This window comes from Mesoplodon mirus (assembly GCF_964341445.2).
Source record: "Mesoplodon mirus genome assembly, chromosome: 4".
Lineage (NCBI taxonomy): Eukaryota > Metazoa > Chordata > Mammalia > Artiodactyla > Ziphiidae > Mesoplodon > Mesoplodon mirus.
Genome location: NC_138979.1, coordinates 19262013 through 19281858, shown reverse-complemented (window position 1 = coordinate 19281858; position 19846 = coordinate 19262013). Strand labels below are relative to the sequence as shown.

At 39.0% G+C, this 19846-nt stretch overlaps 1 protein-coding gene across 6 annotated transcripts in view; it reads right to left on the bottom strand.

Moving 5' to 3' along the window:
• Positions 1-3351: 3351 nt before the first annotated feature.
• ANKRD26 (ankyrin repeat domain containing 26) overlaps positions 3352-19846 on the bottom strand; it is a 72168-nt gene continuing 55673 nt past the window's right edge. For 5 of the 6 annotated variants that reach the window (XM_082619309.1, XM_082619313.1, XM_082619311.1 and 2 more), the window contains 5 exons: positions 14632-14922; positions 13829-14046; positions 12202-12430; positions 5089-5134; positions 3352-3905 (listed from right to left, as the gene is read on the bottom strand). In XM_082619309.1, the coding sequence (XP_082475435.1) occupies positions 3769-3905; positions 5089-5134; positions 12202-12430; positions 13829-14046; positions 14632-14922 (921 nt within the window). In that variant the 3' untranslated portion in view covers positions 3352-3768. The remainder of the gene's footprint in view (positions 3906-5088; positions 5135-12201; positions 12431-13828; positions 14047-14631; positions 14923-19846) is intronic. The other variant, XM_082619314.1, reaches the window with a different exon arrangement.

Sequence of the window (19846 nt, the reverse complement as noted above, 5' to 3'; positions counted from 1 at the left end):
GGTTCGTCTGACTGGTCTCAGGATAAAATTGATGTGAGACAGATTAACAGGAGAAAAACAAAAAAAAGCTTACTAACATGTATACTTCCTGTATACATGGGAGAGACCCAGGAAAACTGAGTAACTCACCAGAATGGCTAAAAACCTCCCCTTAAATACCATCTTCAGCTAAAGACAAAAGAGGATGTTATGGGTAGTGGTTTGGGACTACAAAGTGGAGGAAGGCAATTCACATGGAGATGGAAAAGCAAATGTTTGGAACTCCCTGTAAAAATCTGGAGTGCCCTTTACCGCACCTAGCCCATATTCCTTCTAGGTGTCTCTGGTGATGGCGGTCTTCTCGGACCAGGCCCTTTATCTAAACTCTTCAACAGTTAAGGGGGTGGTAAAAAGAAAGACTTCCTGAGTCTTCCACTTCTTAAAATTATTAAGCCTAAAATAATTCTCGTGCCAAAGAGACACGTTTAGGGGTGACAAATTTTGCTTCCTTACAGTGCCTTGGGCCAGATAGCAAAGGTTAATATGGAAACACAAGGAGGAAGCCACCTGCCTTCCCAAGGTCGTCCCTAATGGTTTGGGGGACTCGGCTAGATGCCTGAACCTGAGATTTGGGGGAGTTCAGCTGAGGTCAACTTCTTTTGCTAAGTCAGGGTCCTGCTGATCGTAGCTCTGATTAAGTGTTGGCTAAGACAAATCCAAAGGATTTGGTGCCCACCAATTTCAAGTTTAGTTGGACTGGTTACAGTGGCCGATATTGGGGCTAAAGCTCCTTCCGGAATGAGGGGTGGAATTGTGGGGAAGCAAAATTTCCTGGGATTTCTCAGCGATCTTGTAAAAAGCCCTGGCCCTCTGAGACTCTTTGTGCAGTGTGAGATTCATATCTACAGCCATTTGTCTAGTTAATTGCTCTGATCTGAAAGGATTCATAAAGCCTCATCCCCCCAGGAGGACCAAATAGTTACAGCTCTGAGTAGGCCCCCGAAGCTGCACCATCTCCCTAGGAATTCACATTTCAAGGAGGAATGAGGCCCAGAAACTTGGAGACTCCGGGTCTGGCTCCTGGAGAGATTTCATCACCGGCAAAGCCCATTAGCTGTTCCCAGGAAATAAAAATAGAATCTGGGTAGTAAAATAAAGTCTAACCTTTTTTGCCTTTGTGCTTAGTCTGCTTTCACTGGCTTACAGGGGGTCTTCGTGCAGAGGCCTCGCATCCAGCACTTCAGACCCGAGTTCCGGGTGTGAAATGTCTGCGCCAATGCTCCAGCTGGGGGTGGGAGGTCCGACCGTATGCAGGAACGCTGCGCACGACACCCCCAATCAAGATGGCGGTGGCGGGCCATGTGGGCACTGCGATGGGGAGCAGCTGCGCCTGCGCCTGCGCCTGCCCCGCGAGAACTCCACCCCCTCCCCTGCTGATGGGATCCCTGTGAAGCAGCCCCGCCCACAGCCTCTTGAGCGGGAGCTTGCTCCTCTGCGTTCTTTGATCAAGGAGGAAAGCTTTGTGGGCTTCCTTGGTGGCGCAGTGGTTGAGAGTCCGCCTGCCGATGCAGGGGACACGGGTTCGTGCCCCAGTCCGGGAAGATCCCACATGCCACGGAGCGGCTGGGCCCGTGAGCCATGGCTGCTGTGCCTGTGCGTCCGGAGCCTGTGCTCTGCAACGGGAGAGGCCACAACAGTGAGAGGCCCGCGTACCGCAAAAAAAAAAAAAAAAAAAAGAGTAAAGCTTTCCTTTGCTTCTGAACCCAACTCATTCTACTGGTGGGGGCGACACTGGGCAGAAGGACCCTTGTTGGGGTGGGTAACAGTTTTACTTACATACCAAAGGCCAGAGTGAGGAGATGCTTCCCAGGAGAGAAGGACGGCTAACTCCCGCCCCTTCACCTGCTGACTTAGAACAACTGACCTGTTCTCACCGTGTTGCCCCAGGTGCAGGCCTGGGCGAGGGGGGAAGGCCTGTGTATTTACTGTGAGATATTAATAAGAACTCTGGCTCCGATCACAATACGCTGTGGGTGCATTCAGGATAAAATTAAAGAGTATTAAAAGCCCAGCCAAAAGGAGAGAGTGTCTCAAAGAGGTCAGTTATACTGAAAGCCAAGAGGAATGAGAAATTCAGTTAGACAAGGACTGGAAAGGTGTCACTTTGATTTAGCGATGTGGAAGTCATCGGTGACATCGGAGTAGTTTTGAGAGAATGGGGGAAGGAGAAGACAGCCTAGAGCGGGTGGGGATACAGGCAAATCTTTCAATAAGTTTCTCGTGAGAAATGAGATTGCCTGGTACACATGAGAGGGAAAAAACAGGGTGAAAAGTTTACAGAGAGAGGAGATTTGAAATCGACATTGTGAAGAAAGAAGATGCAAATTAACTAAATAAAAGTAGTAGAATAATTTTCTTCGGCAGCGCGTAGATGCCTGGGTGAAGGTTACGGGGGAGAACGATAAGCAATTTCTTATGAAGTTCTGCCAACTAAGTACACTGAAAGGACAGAAGAAAAGGGAATAAAGGATGTAAGTAAGAGTCACTAACATTTTAGCTCTTGGAATTGTTGGGAAGGAAAACACTTCCTCTATCCTCTTAACGTTCATTAATTGGGAATCTGCAAATTCAATTGACAAAAGCAGATTACCATGAGAAAAAAACATTTACCTGTGTATGACTACATGCAGGGGTTCACAAAGAAACCCTTTGAAGGGCTGGCTACAACTGGGGGCTTATATACTACTTAAGTGACAGGGAGTAGGAGAAAGGCATCTTCTGAAAAACATGACTTCTTGGTGGGGGGAGGGAAGGGCACTTATGGGAGAACAAATGACATTTAGGAAAGATAAATGTTACATTAGGAGAATATATGGGAGATATGGTGGTTTTATGAAAATGTCTGTTTGAGCCTGGTGCTTGGAACTCTTCTCTAAGACTGTTTCCAAAAAGTAAGTAGTAAATAAATAGAAAAGGTGAAAAGTCTTAGGGAAATTTTATTTCTCCATGAGGAAAGATCTATGAATCAGTGTTTAAAGTTATATATACTAAGTTTTATGGCACTATAACAATTGTAATACATCAAAATATTGACAATAAGGACTTCCCTGGTGGCACAGTGGTTAAGAATCCTCCTGCCAATGCAGGGAACACAGGTTCGCCCTGGTCCGGGAAGACCCCACATGCCATGGAGCAACTAAGCCTGTGCGCCACGACTACTGACCCTGTGCTCTAGAGCCCGCCTGCCACAACTACTGAAGCCCGCGCGCCTAGAGCCCAGGCTCCGCAACAAGAGAAGCCACCACGATGAGAAGCCCGTAGCCACCGCTCGCCGCAACTAGAGAAAGTCCGCATGCAGCAACGAAGACCCAACACAGTAAAAAATAAATAATATTTAAAAAAAACCAAAACATTGACAATAGCCATAGCAGCAGTATATCCAAATGATGTCTGTCTAAATCTTTAGGTCTATATATAGTGATAAAATTGGAAATAGAAAAAAGCTATCAATCAACACCACTATATATTAATGACAAGTTTGGTTGTCTGGGTGCTGGTATCAGGGCTCAGTTTGAGTATGTAAAACTCAACAGTGTTTTGATTCACAAAATCTGCTTAAAAGGAAGTTAGATGCAGAGAAACATGGTTTAAAATACTATATAAATTTTCATCATACACATATAATACAAAAATATTTTCCTTTAATCAAGATTTTCACGTCATGTTTAATGGGAAACAACTAAAATGTTATGCAAACAACCCAGTAGGGAAACTTTTACTATTTATCTTTTAGATCATATAATTTTTCTTCAAAATCTGTACATATTCTCGTGATGCTTTCCAAACTAGATCTTGATTTAGATTTGACTCATCAGTAGCTCCTAGAGGAGAAGCGCTATAGGATCCAGATTCACATTCAGCAGCATCTGAAAAGAAAAAGAAAGGATTATATTCTTTACCTAAAATACTTGAGTTAACTAAATATAAGTTAGTAAAAAAAAAACCTGAGACCTTTCTAAGCGTTCAGAAGAATGAAAAGTATCTATACACGACATAACACAAAATACAAGATTACTATTATATAATTTGCCTGTGGTTGCACGATGAATTAATTGCTCTTGTGGCTGAGTATCAGAGCTTCTGGCTTTCTCACTCGTCATTCATTTACTCAACAACCATCTGCTAAGGTGCTGTGACAAGCACTGAAATTACAAGATGAAGGTGACACAGTCCACCCTGAAAAATCATACTATAAACTGGAAAAACAGACAAACAGGCAATTTCCATACAGAGTCATAAATACTATGACAGGTATAAAAGAGGGTGCAAGGAACACTCAGAAGTGACACCCAGCTTTGTGTCAATACTGTCAGCTTTTTGGTGGAGGTGGTATGTAAGTGGATACCTGAAGGACAAGGAAAAAGTATGGGAGATGCAGGGAAGAAGCAAATACAAAGACTAAAGGTGAGGAAGAGCACCTGTGGGATTGTAAGCAGTCTATTTGACTAGATGTAGAGCAAAGGGTTAGAGGAAGGTAGTAAAGAGATAAGGCTGAATACTATGGCAGGACCCAAACTGATTTGGGTGTTTTTATGCCATGATAAGGAATTTGGAATTTTTCCTGAGAGCGAAAGATAAACCAATGACAAAGTCAATGACAGGAAATTTTAATGTCAGCCACTAAGTGACAGCTACACGAACGTGACTGCTTGAGTGTGGGTATTTTGGCCTTAATCACTGCCAGAAACTTGAGAAGTTGATAAACCCCATGTTTTCTAATAGTGTCAGTGTGCAGGTTGACAGTTCCACAGGGATGGCAGAAGTAGAGAGGAAGGATATAGCCAGAAATAAAAAGAAATACATAGACTTTTTGAGATTTTCTTTTTAAAGCTATGGAACATGATGAATAAATGAGGAATCAGGATATTTTTCATTATGAATGTTCATTCTTTCACATTTTTTCATTAGATATGTATAAGAAAATATATTTAACCTATCAATAGTATCTGTCATCCAAACAATGGAAAGAGATGCCATTTACTACTGAATATTTACAGTTTATTTCAGAAATCAATGTCTAAATTTAATTCATAAATTTCAGCAACATACCTTTTTCTAGTTCTCTAGTTATAGCATTTTGCAACTCCTGCCGCATCTGAAATAAGTCAAATATTATTTATGTTTAAGTTAGACAAGAGACATTTTTGTAGGAATGATGTATAACTTATGAAATGTGGCCTTTAAATAATACTTCTAGAGACTAGACCTAATTTGAGGATTGCTTAAATAGAAAAATAATCACATAAATAAAATAAATTCCTACTTATTTTGATTTTAGATAATAAAGAACATATATATGTAATGTTATTTAGATTAATCTGATAAAAAGTACAATAAATATCAGTCTATTGAATATACATAATTTCAGAGGGTAATATTTGATCTTATTGGTACAAACAAATTTAAACGATTAAAGTCATATATTACAATGAATGCATTACTTTGAAATTCTTAGAAAAATTGCTCTTTATAAAAGTTTAATCAGTTTTTTACTCTAATGGATCTTTCCTTAAAATGAGTTTTCCTTTCTTACACTTCTATATAACTAAAATGTTAAGGTATGTTCTATGGTAATAATTTTTCAACATAGAATCTTAAATACATAAAATGGAGAAAATGGTTCTGTTGTAATGTCATGTCAAAATTCTACTGGCAAAAAATTAAGTAAAGGTATTTTGCTGTCTATATTAGGACTAAAACATTTATTTCAGAAAATCTGCTTGAAGAAAGGAAAAGTAGAGGCTAGAGCCAGTTTTCAAACTCAGTTTCTGATTCATGACTTTCTAGAATTAGAAACAAGGAAAACAATACATAATTCTTTAACTGTAACTTTGTTTCCATTCTAGAAATTAGGGCCAACTTTTTGAAACATTTGACTAATTATAGTTATCTACTTAATTATGAAATGTGTGGGAACATTTCAAACTGTATTACAAGTGTCTCCACCTAGAGTGTTCTTTTAAAAATCTTTCTTATAAAAGGCACCCTCTCACTAAACAGGGTCTCAAATAGTATACTGAACATGACAAACACTGTGATGATAATGATATCATGATAGCCAACGCCTATGTAAATTTTAGGTGCGAAGACAAATTTTTTGGCTAGCAGGTTTCCCAATATTTTCAGAGACTGTTTTCCGTAACACTTTTCTGACAACAGCACTGTAGAGAGGCCCTATGAAATAAATAATGTGACAACATTACTAGACAGGTTTTGTGAAATTAATAACTCATAACAGATGAAGGAAGAAGCCTTTACTGAAATAATTTTTTATTACCATTAATAAACACTGCAAAATGTAGGTCACGTTTTTACATGCGTTGAATTAGGGAATGACCCGTGTAAGATTACTCTCTTTTCCCCCAAAAGCTGTTTTCCTCAATATGTACTTCCGAGACCCTTATGTTGATTTCTAGGTGAAGATCATGTTCACCTGGAGGAAGTAGTTGGAAGTCGAACATTAATAAGGAGAACAGGGCTTCCCTGGTGGCGCAGTGGTTGAGAGTCCGCCTGCTGATGCAGGGGACACGGGTTCACGCCCCGGTCCGGGAAGATCCCACATGCCACGGAACAGCTGGGCCTGCGAGCCATGGATGCGGAGCCTGCGCGTCCGGAGCCTGTGCTCCACAACGGGAGAGGCCGCAACAGTGAGAGGCCCGCGTACCGCAAAAAAATAAATAAATAATAAGGAGAACACACCTGCATTTTTCTTTAAACTTTTCCATTTAACAAAAACACAGAAAGGTGAGAAAATTATACACAGGAAAACAATATATCAGCAAGTTTTAATTTTAAAGATTTTTAGTTGGAAGGATTCTCTCACAACTGGTAGTTTCCAAACTATGTCCCATAGAAATGGAAGGTCCCCCACTGAGGACACTGCAGGATTGAAGGAAAAAGAAGTCACAGCTTCAGGGTCTCCGCCACTCCTTTAGCTAAACAGCTCTATATTTGTCTCTGTTTTATGTAATACAGTTTCATGCAAAATTTTTTTTTTTAAAAAAGAAAGGTTCTTTTCCTTGAAAGAAAATTTTTTTTTTTTTTTTTTTTTTTTTGTGGTATGCGGGCCTCTCACTGTTGTGGCCTCTCCAGCTGCGGAGCACAGGCTCCGGAGGCGCAGGCTCAGCGGCCATGGCTCACGGGCCCAGCCGCTCCGTGGCATGTGGGATCCTCCCGGACCAGGGCACGAACCCATGTCCCCTGCATCGGCAGGCGGACTCTCAACCACTGCGCCACCAGGGAAGCCCCAAAGAAAATTTTTTAAGGTATGAGAGTCATTGATTTAGTCAAAGTCCCTAATTTTACAAAAGAGGTAACAAAGGCTCAGAGAGACTTTGTCACAAAGCCAACGTGTCACAAAGCCAATGGCCTTCTCACTGAGTCTAGAGAGAGTTCTATGCCAGCTACTTCCTCAGATTAAGAAAAAAAAAACCACATAGATTTTTAACTATAACTCAGAGAAAATGAATATGTAAAACTTTGTCATGTAGCTCAATAACGTTTCATGCATGAGACATGAAATAGTAGCTTTCTAACTAAATTATATGTTTTAAAGGCATGAACAAGAATAAATTATAACTCCTATTAGTAGCAGTCAATATATTTAATTTATAAAGCACAGATTTTTTTTTTTTAACCACAGGACAGGGAACTTGAAGGAGAAAATCTTTAGTTGAATCACACAGGCCAAAATTGAGGAGATTCTTCTTTTTTTAATTATTATTTATTTATTTATTTTTGCTGTGCGCGGGCCTCTCACTGTTGTGGTCTCTCTCGTTGTGGAGCACAGGCTCCGGACGCGCAGGCTCAGGGGCCATGGCTCAGGGGCCCAGCCGCTCCGCGGAATGTTGGATCTTCCCGGACCGGGGCACGAACCCGTGTCCCCTGCATCGGCAGGCAGACTCTCAACCACTGCGCCACCAGGGAAGCCTGAGGAAAGTCTTCTTTAAAACGATATTCGTTTCCTCCAAATAAAACTTGGTTTACCGAAATGAGTCAACAAATGAATTATCCACGTTGTGGGTTATTTATGGCAAAATTTAAAACACAAAACAGATTTCTCTTTACCATCTAGCATACTTCAATCTCTCATCATTAGTTTGTATGTACAAAAAACATGAGTGTAATCTCAATTAGAATTTAAATCCAGTCAGAAATTACAGGCTAATTCCTTGGCCTAAAGTTTCAACGTGAGGACTTACACTCCTACCCTCCTCATGAGAGGAGGGGAGATTTACCCAATGCGTGAATTTGGGAGAAGGAACTAAGAAGTGCTTGCTTGCTTCCGAATCTCTTCTTTGAGAAGGTGTGTGTGCCCTCAGCACCGGGAACTGGGGTCTGCTCTCAGGCCCGCAGTAAGCAGCCTGCCCTGGGGCGGGGTCAAGCATTTGCTTCCTCCCCTTAGGCCTAATTTGGGATGAAGTATTCTGAGGCCCACTGTGACTGCACACCTAAAGCACGTCCTCCAATTCGTTAGTTAATGTGCCAGTAACAAAGCTCCTTAGTTGATCTCCAGCTGCTGACTCCCCCGTGCTGAACTCAGAAGGGGAAGAGAAGTGTCATCTGCCACTTACCCACCGCAGCTCCAACAAGGCAGAGGACCACACGACACTAAGGGAACGTTTTCTTCTTCTTCCCTGACTTTATAATTAATGTACATTGTTCAAAACAACCCCCACTATAAAGTAGGGGAAAGGTGAAAGGAACATTTTAGAAAGAAACGTAGTGAAGCCAGTAACAATATGAAGCACAACAAGTATGTGTTCGTTCACCCAACCATAATGTATTACTGTTAAATTATATCTGAGACTGCAGGCTGGAAAATAATGTTGCACTCTCTTTTTAAGACCAATCTGATAAATATATACACACCACACACATACACATGCACACTCATTTCCAGAGTTAATTTATTTTCAGTAATTATTGATACTTTTAAAATTTGATATCACTCATTTAATTTAATTTTTTTTTTTTTTTTTTTGCGGTATGTGGGCCTCTCACTGTTGTGGCCTCTCCCGTTGCGGAGCACGGGCTCCGGACACGCAGGCTCAACGGCCATGGCTCACGGGCCCAGCCGCTCCGCGGCATGTGGGATCCTCCCAGACCGGGGCACGAACCCGTGTCCCCTGCATCGGCAGGCGGACTCTCAACCACTGAGCCACCAGGGAAGCCCCACTCATTTTAAATGTCACGAAAATGTAATAAAATCAAGTCATTTAAACCACTTCAATTCATTATCCAATTGTAAACAGGCTAAGGTATGAAGGAAATTACACTTGACAGTCTGTAGATATTAAGTACATATATTTTGCTGCAGAGAGAAGAACTGAGGAAGAATTTGTAGATCAAAGAGCTGAAAAACTAAGTACAGGAAAAAAAATGAATGAAAGAAAAAGAACTGTTAAGAAGTTGATATTACCTCTATCTTTCAAAAGATAAAATGCCTACTCATTTGTCCATGTGGACAAAATGAAGTGGGAACAAGAAGGATTATACTGATATAATAAACTGAGACAATAAACAAGTTTATTGAACTCTGCCTGTGCCTTATGAGAAACTAGCTTAACTACTGTGGTAATTTGATTAGAGTTAAAACTCAAAGAGTGGATAGGCACTGCCTTGGTGATGTAAACACGAGGCCTATTTTTTTTAAAAGAAATGTGACTCAGTATTCTGGTGAGACACAAAATGTTGTGTCATATAAAAAGTCAAAGTCTTAGGAATATTAATTGTTTTAGCTTCAGTGCATTTGTATGACCACATTTAGAAAGAGAGTTGCTAAACTGAATGGACATTTGAGCAATTTTTTAAATTACTTAAATAAATCATTAGAAAAATTTTCAAAGTGTCAGTAATGCACCAAAAGTCCAAAATCAGTCAATGTAAAATGTAATCCTCCTACTTAAGACAGATTTAAAGGGCATTTATTAACTACTGTGGCCATGCATCGTGTTTGGCACACAAATACCTAAAAACTCTTGAACATAAAAAAATTTTTAAACCAGTGAGATTGTGTCTGTTATAAAATTGTCTGGAATAGATTTTTAAGTTTTCAGTTCTTGAAAAAATTCTATGTGCAAGAAAATCTAACAGTGATGTAGCTATTTTGGCTAATGTTAACTTTTTGTATTTTATAATAATATAATTAAATAACACAATTGAAAAAAACTGTAAAATTACTTCTGATATATAGGACAAAACATCCCAGAATTAACTAGAATGTGAAAACTGAGGGTAAAATTAGCAAGACAGATACGTAGTAATCTCCTACCCCCACAATGGTATCAACTGCTAAGACTTGAACTTCATGTACTGGTGAGGGAGGTAATACATCTAAGTGTTAGGTACATGGAGAAAGCTTGCTGCTACAACCAGCGCAACTGAAACCACACACCTAGAGCAGTACTTTGCTATAATTATTTTCCATAAAGTTAGGGAAAAATGCTGAGTAAGATAAAACTTCACAGTAGGAATAGTCCAAAATGTTAAAACATTGCAAATAAAGGAGAATGATAAACAAATGCAATCTTAATGCCATTTTTAACATTTTACTTTGTAGAATCATAGCTAAAACCTTTAGAAGGCTATTGTTTTATCATGTCCCATCCAAAAACCCACCTCTTTCTATCATTTTAGACAGTACGTTAACACCTCTCATAGTATTATTTTATGTTTTCCTAGTAGAAATAATTATATTCCTAGCAATTCCAGAAGGCACCTTCTTTCTGTAAGTCTTACTAAGAATTATGTGAACAACAACCGTATAATAACTCTTCCGTGGCATTCTGTAGTGATTATGGAGACATGTCTTTGCATCTTGATAGAGTTAAGTAGTGCTCTTCAATCTCTCTTATTAAAACCAGCACGATTTGGCAGAGACCCCACAAGGGAACTATGTATACCTAGTAACTACAACATTGAGTTTAAAATAAACTATTTTTCGATTTATCTAGAATTACTAAAAAAATAAACGCCTCTTTCCTCCAAAAAAATTAAAGGAAAAAATTCCCACAGAAATTTTCTCTCACATTGTTTTTGCATTCACACACTCTTTCATCTTCATCTTGTAAAATGATACATTGTTTGATTTTTTGGGTGACAACTCATGAGAACATTCTAAGTTTACATCATGCTTAGCAACTGACAGAGGGCTTGACATGCATTTTCTTTTTGACCCTGGAGTCCAGTTTCATGAAGCACTTAGACCCAATTTAGCCATAGCACTGTCTAAGAAACCTTAGCTTTGCTCTTCTATGATTTCTTACGACGTGAAGCCAAATGAGAAAACAGGTTGAGACTTCATTTAACAAGGGCTACTTTTCTCTGCATCAAGAACATCATGAAAACATCATCAAAACCATAACCCCGTGTGCACTGAGTGAGATGCATATTTTAATAACAATGATACACAATGAAAACCAGTTGCAATTTAAAGACTCCCCATCATAGTCATCATTCATCCAGGTGATGGCAAGATAGAGACATAAGTGGACTTCATTTAAAAAATTTAAATATTTGCTTTATTTACGTATTTAGAAATGTTCTACAATTGCTCAGCAAGACATTTTATAAAAATTCAATAAAAATGCTCTAAGTAAAATAGCAATTAAGGATGCACTCTCATGTACGAAAACGACAAAAAATTTTAACTTAAAAAAAGAAATTAACCTATTTAGTGCTACAAGTCTATTTAATTCACACAAAGGATTTATCTAGGATTCCTTTAAATAAAAAAAATCCATATATGGTTAAGTGTTTGGATGCCAATCATTCACTTATGCTTAGGGGTAGAAAAACTAGGGTGCAGCAAAACTTGAAAATGATTATGTACCATTGCCAAACTGAAATCAATTAGAAAGTATATCTTTGGTTATTAGGCAATAATATTTAATTTCTAAAATAGGATTTAACTGCAGTTTTTCAAGAAATGTCAGTTTAATTACATTTACTGAATAAAGTTAATGATAAATCTCTCTTGAAAATGAGAAATCCAGGGACTTTAAAAAATCATAAAATTTCTGTCTCTTTATTAGCACAATTAATTATGGCTTTTACTTCGTGTGTGTAAGTCAAATAAACAATTCAGAATTTCACCAAATTAAAAACAAGAATTATTATCAGAAATCTGAAACCCAAGGAAAAAAGGATAAGATAACTAACCTTGGTCAAGTACATCTCCATGCTCTCACGTGAAGGGCGTGAACTTGAGGTAGAAATCTCTAAGTTTTCTCCTGGAGTAAGATATCTATTGAGCACTAAACTATTATTAATATTTCCTACACAAGGTGGCTTCAGGACTGGCCTCGTAGTAAGAGTGCTGAGTAAAGATCTGTTCTGCTGTTTCTCCACCAGTAGTTTGGTACTGATCTCTGCCAGCCTCTCATTAGTCCTGGGAAGAGGGCAAAACACCAATTTCATTCATTGCATTTTCCCTAAATGATTCGTAAATGATTTGCATTTTTTAAATTGCCATAATAGTAAATGGAATGTCCCATTAAACCACGTTTTAACACTGAAAATGGGTCAGAGCAGACCTATTATAAACAATTCTAGGTGTAAAATTGTTCTAAAGAAGTATATATGTGTCTGGGGGATCCTTAACTAACAAGTAAGTCAAAGTCGGGAGAGGAGAGAAATGGCGTCAGCGATGGAGACGGCTTAACAGGTGACGCTTGCTGCTTTCTGCGATGGCTGCACTTAGACACCCACCTTTAGTAAACCAGTTCAGGGATGAAAAAACAAACCATCCCTCAAAGACATTTTCAAGCATTTGCTTTCACCACCCCTGTATACACATTTCACTCATTACCTCAGAGAAATTAAGCATTCGGCACTGAGGAATAATCTAGAGCAGCGGTCCCCAACCTTTCTGGCACCAGGGGCCAGTTTCGTGGAAGACAACTTTTCCATGGATGGGGGTGTATGGGGGTTGTCAGGATGGTTCAGGCGGTAATGCGAGCGATGGGGGGCGATGGGGGGGCGGCAGGTGAAGCTTTGCTGGCTCGTCCACCGCTCACCTCCTGCTGTGCAGCCCGGTTCCTAACAGGTTGCGGACAGGTACCGGTAACACTGTTACTGAGGCACTGGGGGTGGGATCTGCCCTTGCGGTCTTCCACGCACACCCTCACGCAGGCCACCGTGTTATTTTTAGACACTTTGTGAATTATACGGCCCTTCGCCCCTCTGTTACTTTCCCCTTATTTCACAAGCATGCCTTTATGTAGAGTAGAAAAACTTCAAATACAGTAGTTTGTCTCAGGGCGCCCTCTAGCGATGATACCAAAGATCATAATCAAGAAAGTAAATTTATCAAATGCTAAAATGTGACGCTTTGCGTTTAAGCTGTAATCTTCCAAAAAATAATTAAACTCGTTAATATTTCTATTTACCGGAATTCCAACAAGAAATTTTATCTAAATTACAAAGTTTCAAAAACACTTAGCTTAAAGACTAAATCAGGTTAACTATTGGGTTGGCCAAAAAGTTCGTTTGGGTTTTTCCAGTAACATCTTACGGGAAGACACAAATGAACTTTTTGGCCAACCCAATATATGAAAATATAAAAAATAAAGTTATGTAAAACCAACAAAAAGGTGGGGAGATGCAAACTGGACTAACATTTTAAAGGTGACTTCACTTACTAACATTATTTTCCAAAGTTATACTATCTAGTTAGCTTTCACTTCCTACTAATCTCATGAACCTGGCTCAATAAAAATTATGCTTTAGAGGCAAATTAATGAGCTAAATTTAAATTTATTTTCTATGATTCTATATTTTGACTTACTTGTTTAGTTTATTTGCCAATGACTTTCTAACTTTTAGTTCTTCAAGGTAGAGTTGCTTATATTTTTCCAACTCTGCTTTAGTAGAATCTTCTTGAAAAGTTTTCATTTTGGAGAGTTCAGATTCCAGATCTTTAATTCTGAGTTCCATTTGACTTCTTATTGAAGCATTATTATTCTCTCTTAACTGCTCTAAGTTTTCTTGAGATGCTGCTTGTGTCTAAAGTAAAATAAAAACATACATGTTTAAAATAATTATAACCTGAATAATTATAGTATATTTGTTCCCTTTAGTTTTGTGTCAATGATTCAGAGAGCAATTTTAAATGTGAAAAAAAAGCTGAACTTTAAAAATATTTATCATCAATGTAAACTGAGTTAAATCTTAATTATAAAATTAAAGTTGAATCATTCTTATATTCATACTCATGTAATCTGATAATTCAAAGAATAATAGGATCAATTTAAAAATTTTTAAATTGAACAATACAGCTAAGAATAATCCAAGAGTATAGTACAATTTGTAAATCATAATATTTTCTTTTCATCCTAATAGTTTTGTTTTATACCAGTTGGTCTTAAAAATAAAATGATTCTCTAGTGAGAAATGTTCTGAAAGATCAATTTAGTGAGAATAATGATGGAAACTGAAATATTTAAAGGGAGAAACAAATGCCACCTTCCTTCCAGAAATTTGCAAAACAAACTGCTATAAGGGAAGTAGAAGAAACACATAAAATGTATACATCCGAAATGTAATTTATAGTGAAGTGAATTAAAGCACATTACAGATCAAAAAATTAACCTGTAAAAATAGGTTGACTTCTTTTAATTTTTCTATTATATCCTGTCTTGCTCTTTCTTCAACCTCCCGTTTATACTGCTCTACTTGACCGTGTTCTATCATATTCATTTCTATATGACTTCTGAGGTTCACTACTTCTTGTTCCAACTTCTTTTTATTCTTCTCTAGTTTTTCACATTTCTTTTGCATTACTTTTATAGATAATAACTCCTGTTGAAGAACTTGATTTTTTGTACCCAGATGTAGACATTTTGAAGATGCAGTTTCCAGTTCTGCTGTAAGGTTATCAATCTGCATGAATAAAATAAAATCGCTTGGTAATTAGGGACGTAGACTGAGAATAGCCTAACTCAAAACCAGTATCAACTTTTAAAATAAATTCAGTTACAATAAAATGGTGTCTATATTGTAGCATATAGGATCTTGAATTACTAAGAAAATGAAGAAAAAAGTTCAAACCACCAAGAGCCACAAATATATATCCTTCACTGTCATCATTGTTACACAAAATTTGCATTTGATTTTATACTTTTATTCTTCTATTGTTTCATGTCTTTCCTCCATAAAATGACTATAAGTCACCTCCTAGTAGAAAGCCTCTTACTCCTTCCCCACCCCCATCTTAACCCTCCATGATTTTTAAAGTTTTAGGGATATCATATTGAGTTATTTAGGGCTGATTAATAAATGCCTCCCAAAATAAGACTCTGAAAATCAGACTCTAATGAGTCTTGTAAATATGGCTTCTAATGCCATAAGCCTTTTTTCTGAACTACAAATATTTTATGCTAATTTGAATTGCATTCCAAGGAGAAATGCTTTGCAGGGTTAAGGAGAAATCACATCTCCCAGTGTAATAGTTTAGCGGGATGATCCATACATTTTTCTGAACAAAAAAATGCCATTAATTCTTGTAATGCTTTGTTACTTTCCACAGAATAAGAGAACATACTAAACAAAACAAACAAAAAAACTTGCTGGAATTTCAATGACATTGAGTTGGGAAGAACTACTTCCCTTTAGACAGAATGATTATTTGGTAAGACAAGGCAAGTGGATGTGGTAGTTTAAAAACATGTCTACATGTTTTTAAACTGGTGGCGCAGTGGTTGAGAGTCCGCCTGCCGATGCAGGGGACACGGGCTCGTGCCCCGGTCCGGGAAGATCCCACATGCCGCCGTGGAGCGGCTGGGCCCGTGAGCCATGGCCACTGAGCCTGTGCGTCCAGAGCCTGTGCTCCGCAACGGGAGAGGCCACAACAGTGAGAGGCCAGTGTACCGCAAAAAAAGAAAAAAAAAACATGTCTACAAATTCTTTGACACTTATCTCACGAAATTCTCAGGGCTTCGCAAGACTGTTAATGGAAGCCTGACAGCCCTTGAAGAGGCTGAAGGTGACAGCTTCTAGGCAAGGGAAGCAAATGACACTGCAACCTGGAGGAAGGGGGACTCTAGCTACAAAGCAGCTGAAAGTAAAATTGATGAGAGGGATAAGCTAAAATAAAAGACTATTAAATATAAAGGATCCAGGACTCATTGGGTTCAAATATCTGTATCCCATTTACAGCATCTCCACATGCCCAAATAATGCTAAAACAGAGAAATAGCTTCTGGGCTAAGATCAGATTTAGGGTGCTGCCAGGAAAACATGGTCTAAAGATGAAGCCAAGACTGTAGAACCCTTTATTAACACCCTGGAAAGACTTAAGTTGGTGCCTCAAATTCCTGTAAGGATCTTTACAAAGCATAAGAATTTTAAAGGTATCATCCTACAAAGTTTCCCATCCTACCATCCTACAACAGCTTCACAAGAAGCCCAAGGGGAAGAGCTTATCTCAAAAAGATTTGGGAGGGTAGCTTTTCCAATGTCATGAACCCCAATAAAATTCACAGGACATTCAAAGCTTTAAAGAGAACTGTGGTAGCAAAAACACTGCTTGCTAGCTTGGATTAACAGAGACCAAGACAGTGCAAAATGAGAAGAGGTCTCTTGGATTTTCTTAGAAGTTCTGTAAGTCCCCCTTCCTCCAGGTTTCAGTGTCATTTTCTTCCCTTGCTGGCTTGAGAAACACTACTCAGCTTCAAACACAGGTCATTTCTTATGAAAAGGACAGAACAAAGAGCTCAGAGGGTACAGCAAAGGAGAATCACTTCCATGGTTGGGACTAAGTCCTAATCACAGAGCTGGCAGCAGATATCAGGCTGTATTTCAGAACTGCTATGGACCAGCATGTTTTCCATTTTCCATTTCTGAAGGGGAGAGTCTTTAGCAGTTTAACAGAATGTTGGGTATGTGGGTGGCAGAAAATTTGTCCCTTTAGTTCTCAAGCCTTAGTACTGAGAGGATTGGTACTCAAGGGGCTATACTCTAGAAACCACACCCAGAAGCCTCATCCCCATCCGTACCTGGTGAAAGATGGTAAGATCCTGGACTCAAGCCTGAGCCTGACACCATAACAATTGAGACTTGTGGGGGAACTGAGTAGGGATAAGTGTATTCTTCATGTGGAAGGAATATAAAAATTGTGGCCAGTGGGTAGATTATGCTGGTTTTTAAATGTATCCATAAGTTTTTTTAAAAAATTATCCCATAAAAAAGGTAGACTATGGGCCAAGCATAAGTGACTTATTCCTAATGAACAGAATATGGTGAAAGAGATGCTGTGTGAATTGCAAGGTGAGGTTAGACAAGGCAGCACAGCTTCTGCCTGGCTCTTAACCTTGGAACCCAGCCCCATGTTGTGAGGAAGCTCAGGCCACAAAGAGAGCCTAGGTGTTCAGGGTAGGTGTTCCAACTGAGGGGAAGAGAGGCCAGCTGTCCTGGCTATGTTTTTCCTAAGTATAGATTGTGAACAAAATAAACGTTGCTTATTTCAGCTACTAAACTTTGAGGAGATTTTTAGGAAAAAACAGATAGAAAAGTGGATAAAAAAAAGAGATAATAAGAAACATAGGGGCCTCCCTGGTGGCGCAGTGGTTGAGAGTCCGCCTGCCGATGCAGGGGATGCGGGTTCGTGCCCCGGTCTGGGAGGATCCCATGTGCCGCGGAGCGGCTGGGCCCGTGAGCCATGGCCGCTGGGCCTGCGCGTCCGGAGCCTGTGCTCCGCAGCGGGAGAGGCCGCAGCAGTGAGAGGCCCGCATACCGCAAAAAGAAAAAAAAAAAAAAAAGAAACATAACTTAGACACAGTACAAATTGGTTTCCTATAAACTGGAATCTAATAAATGTTGAGATTAATTTAAAATGACAAACAATGCTGATGAGAAGAAGGGGATAACTAGAAGAAAGACCTAAGAACTATTCAGGAGGAAGTTTTTGGCAGGTTCCCTTCACTTACAATTTCTTACAAATAGGCAGGTATGCCTCTTCAGAATTTCCCCTCAAGTTTGAAGATAAGGAAGATTGGTAAGCAAGGAGACATATGAAGTATAATAGTTGAAAAACAACTAGAAATCATCAGTTTAATTACCAAAATCAGACTTTTTTACCTCATCTCAATTAACTGAAATTCTAAGGGATAGGCAACTTTGAATATTTATTAATCTAGGACTCAATCTTCATTGTCCATTCCTCAGAGAGGAAATAAAACATCATGGAAGCATTTTTAATCTTCTCAGTAGTAAAACAAATGGTTTGGCAGTATATAATTAAATACAATTTTTCCTTTACCTTACTTAAAGCTTGTTTGTAAGGGAAGGTAGGATATCTCATTTTTACATTGTACCACAGTGCTTCTCTATATCATACAAACTGACTTTGAAATTTTGAAATTCAAATTACTAACCTATTATTTGTCCCAGATAAATTATTACCTTTTAAAAAATTTTTTATTTTATTTATTTTATTTATTTTTGGCTGTGTTGGGTCTTCGTTGCTGTGCACAGGCTTTCTCTAGTTGCGGCGAGCAGGGGCTACTCTTTGTTGAGGTGCACAGGCTTCTCATTACGGTGGCTTCTCTTGTTGTGGAACACGGGCTCTAGGCGCATGGGCTTCAGTAGTTGTGGCACACAGGTTCCACAGCTGTGGCTTGCGGGCTCTAGAGTGCAGGCTCAGTAGTTGTGGCACATGGGCTTAGTTGCTCCATGGCATGTGGGATCTTCCCGGACCTGGGCTCGAACCATTGTCCCCTGCATTGGCAGGCAGATTCTTAACCACTGCACCACCAGGGAAGCCCTACCTGGTTTTTAACAGCTATACTCTTAAAAATTTTTCTTTGGACGGGATGAAATAGTTATTCTATTCATTATGTGTTAAGCTATAAAGTACAGCTATGCATCTCTTTCTTTTTAAATAAAAGAAGGTAGATACAGGGAACTGTGGTTTCTGAGAATGCAGGATCTATGTCAAGAACAAGATCAGCACGAGTGTTACACACAAGAACCACATCAAAAGATGATTTAATTGTGAATTGCAACATGATGGCTTAGAGAGACTTCCAACGAGGAAAGCTGACAGCCCAGACTTAATCTTCTCCTAGATGGTGAAACCTATGGATGAGTCTATGAATTATAATGAGCTAAACATAATGAAGCAGATAGCAGACTAAGTCAGCAGATCTCGTGACCAAGATTTGATGGAAACTGGAGTGAAGTGGGAGGCACTGGGTGAGAGACTAAAGGTCTGAATGGAGGGAGAAAAAAAGGAATGGACTTTACCTTTGTAAACCTACTTCCCATTGTGTCATGGGGTCAGTGAGGCATAAGCTGGCCACAGGCTCCTTCAAGAGGCAAAAAACCTCCACGGAAGTAGAGTTAAAGACATTCCACTACACTGACTTTTTACTATTACATAAAACAACTGGTAAGATGCAAGATGACTAAGAAAGAATTCTCATAAAATCTGACTTGGTACTGGCATAGGACAGACATATAGATCAATGCGTTACCATTGAGGATCTAAGAGGAAAGCCCCACATTTACGGCCAACTGATTGTAAGAGTGCCAAATAATTGAATGAGACAAGAATAGTCTTTTTGACAAATGGTACTGGGACAACAGAATATCCACATACAAAAGAATAAAATTAGACCTCTACCTCATACCATATGTAGAAATTAAGTCAATATGCAAGAGCTAAAACTACAAAATTCTTAGAAGAAAACACAGGTGTTTATCTTCATGACTGGATTTGGCAATTCTTAGATATGACACCAAAAGACAAAAATCGACTAACTGAACTTCATCAATATTAAAGACTTCCGTATTTTGAAGGACACCA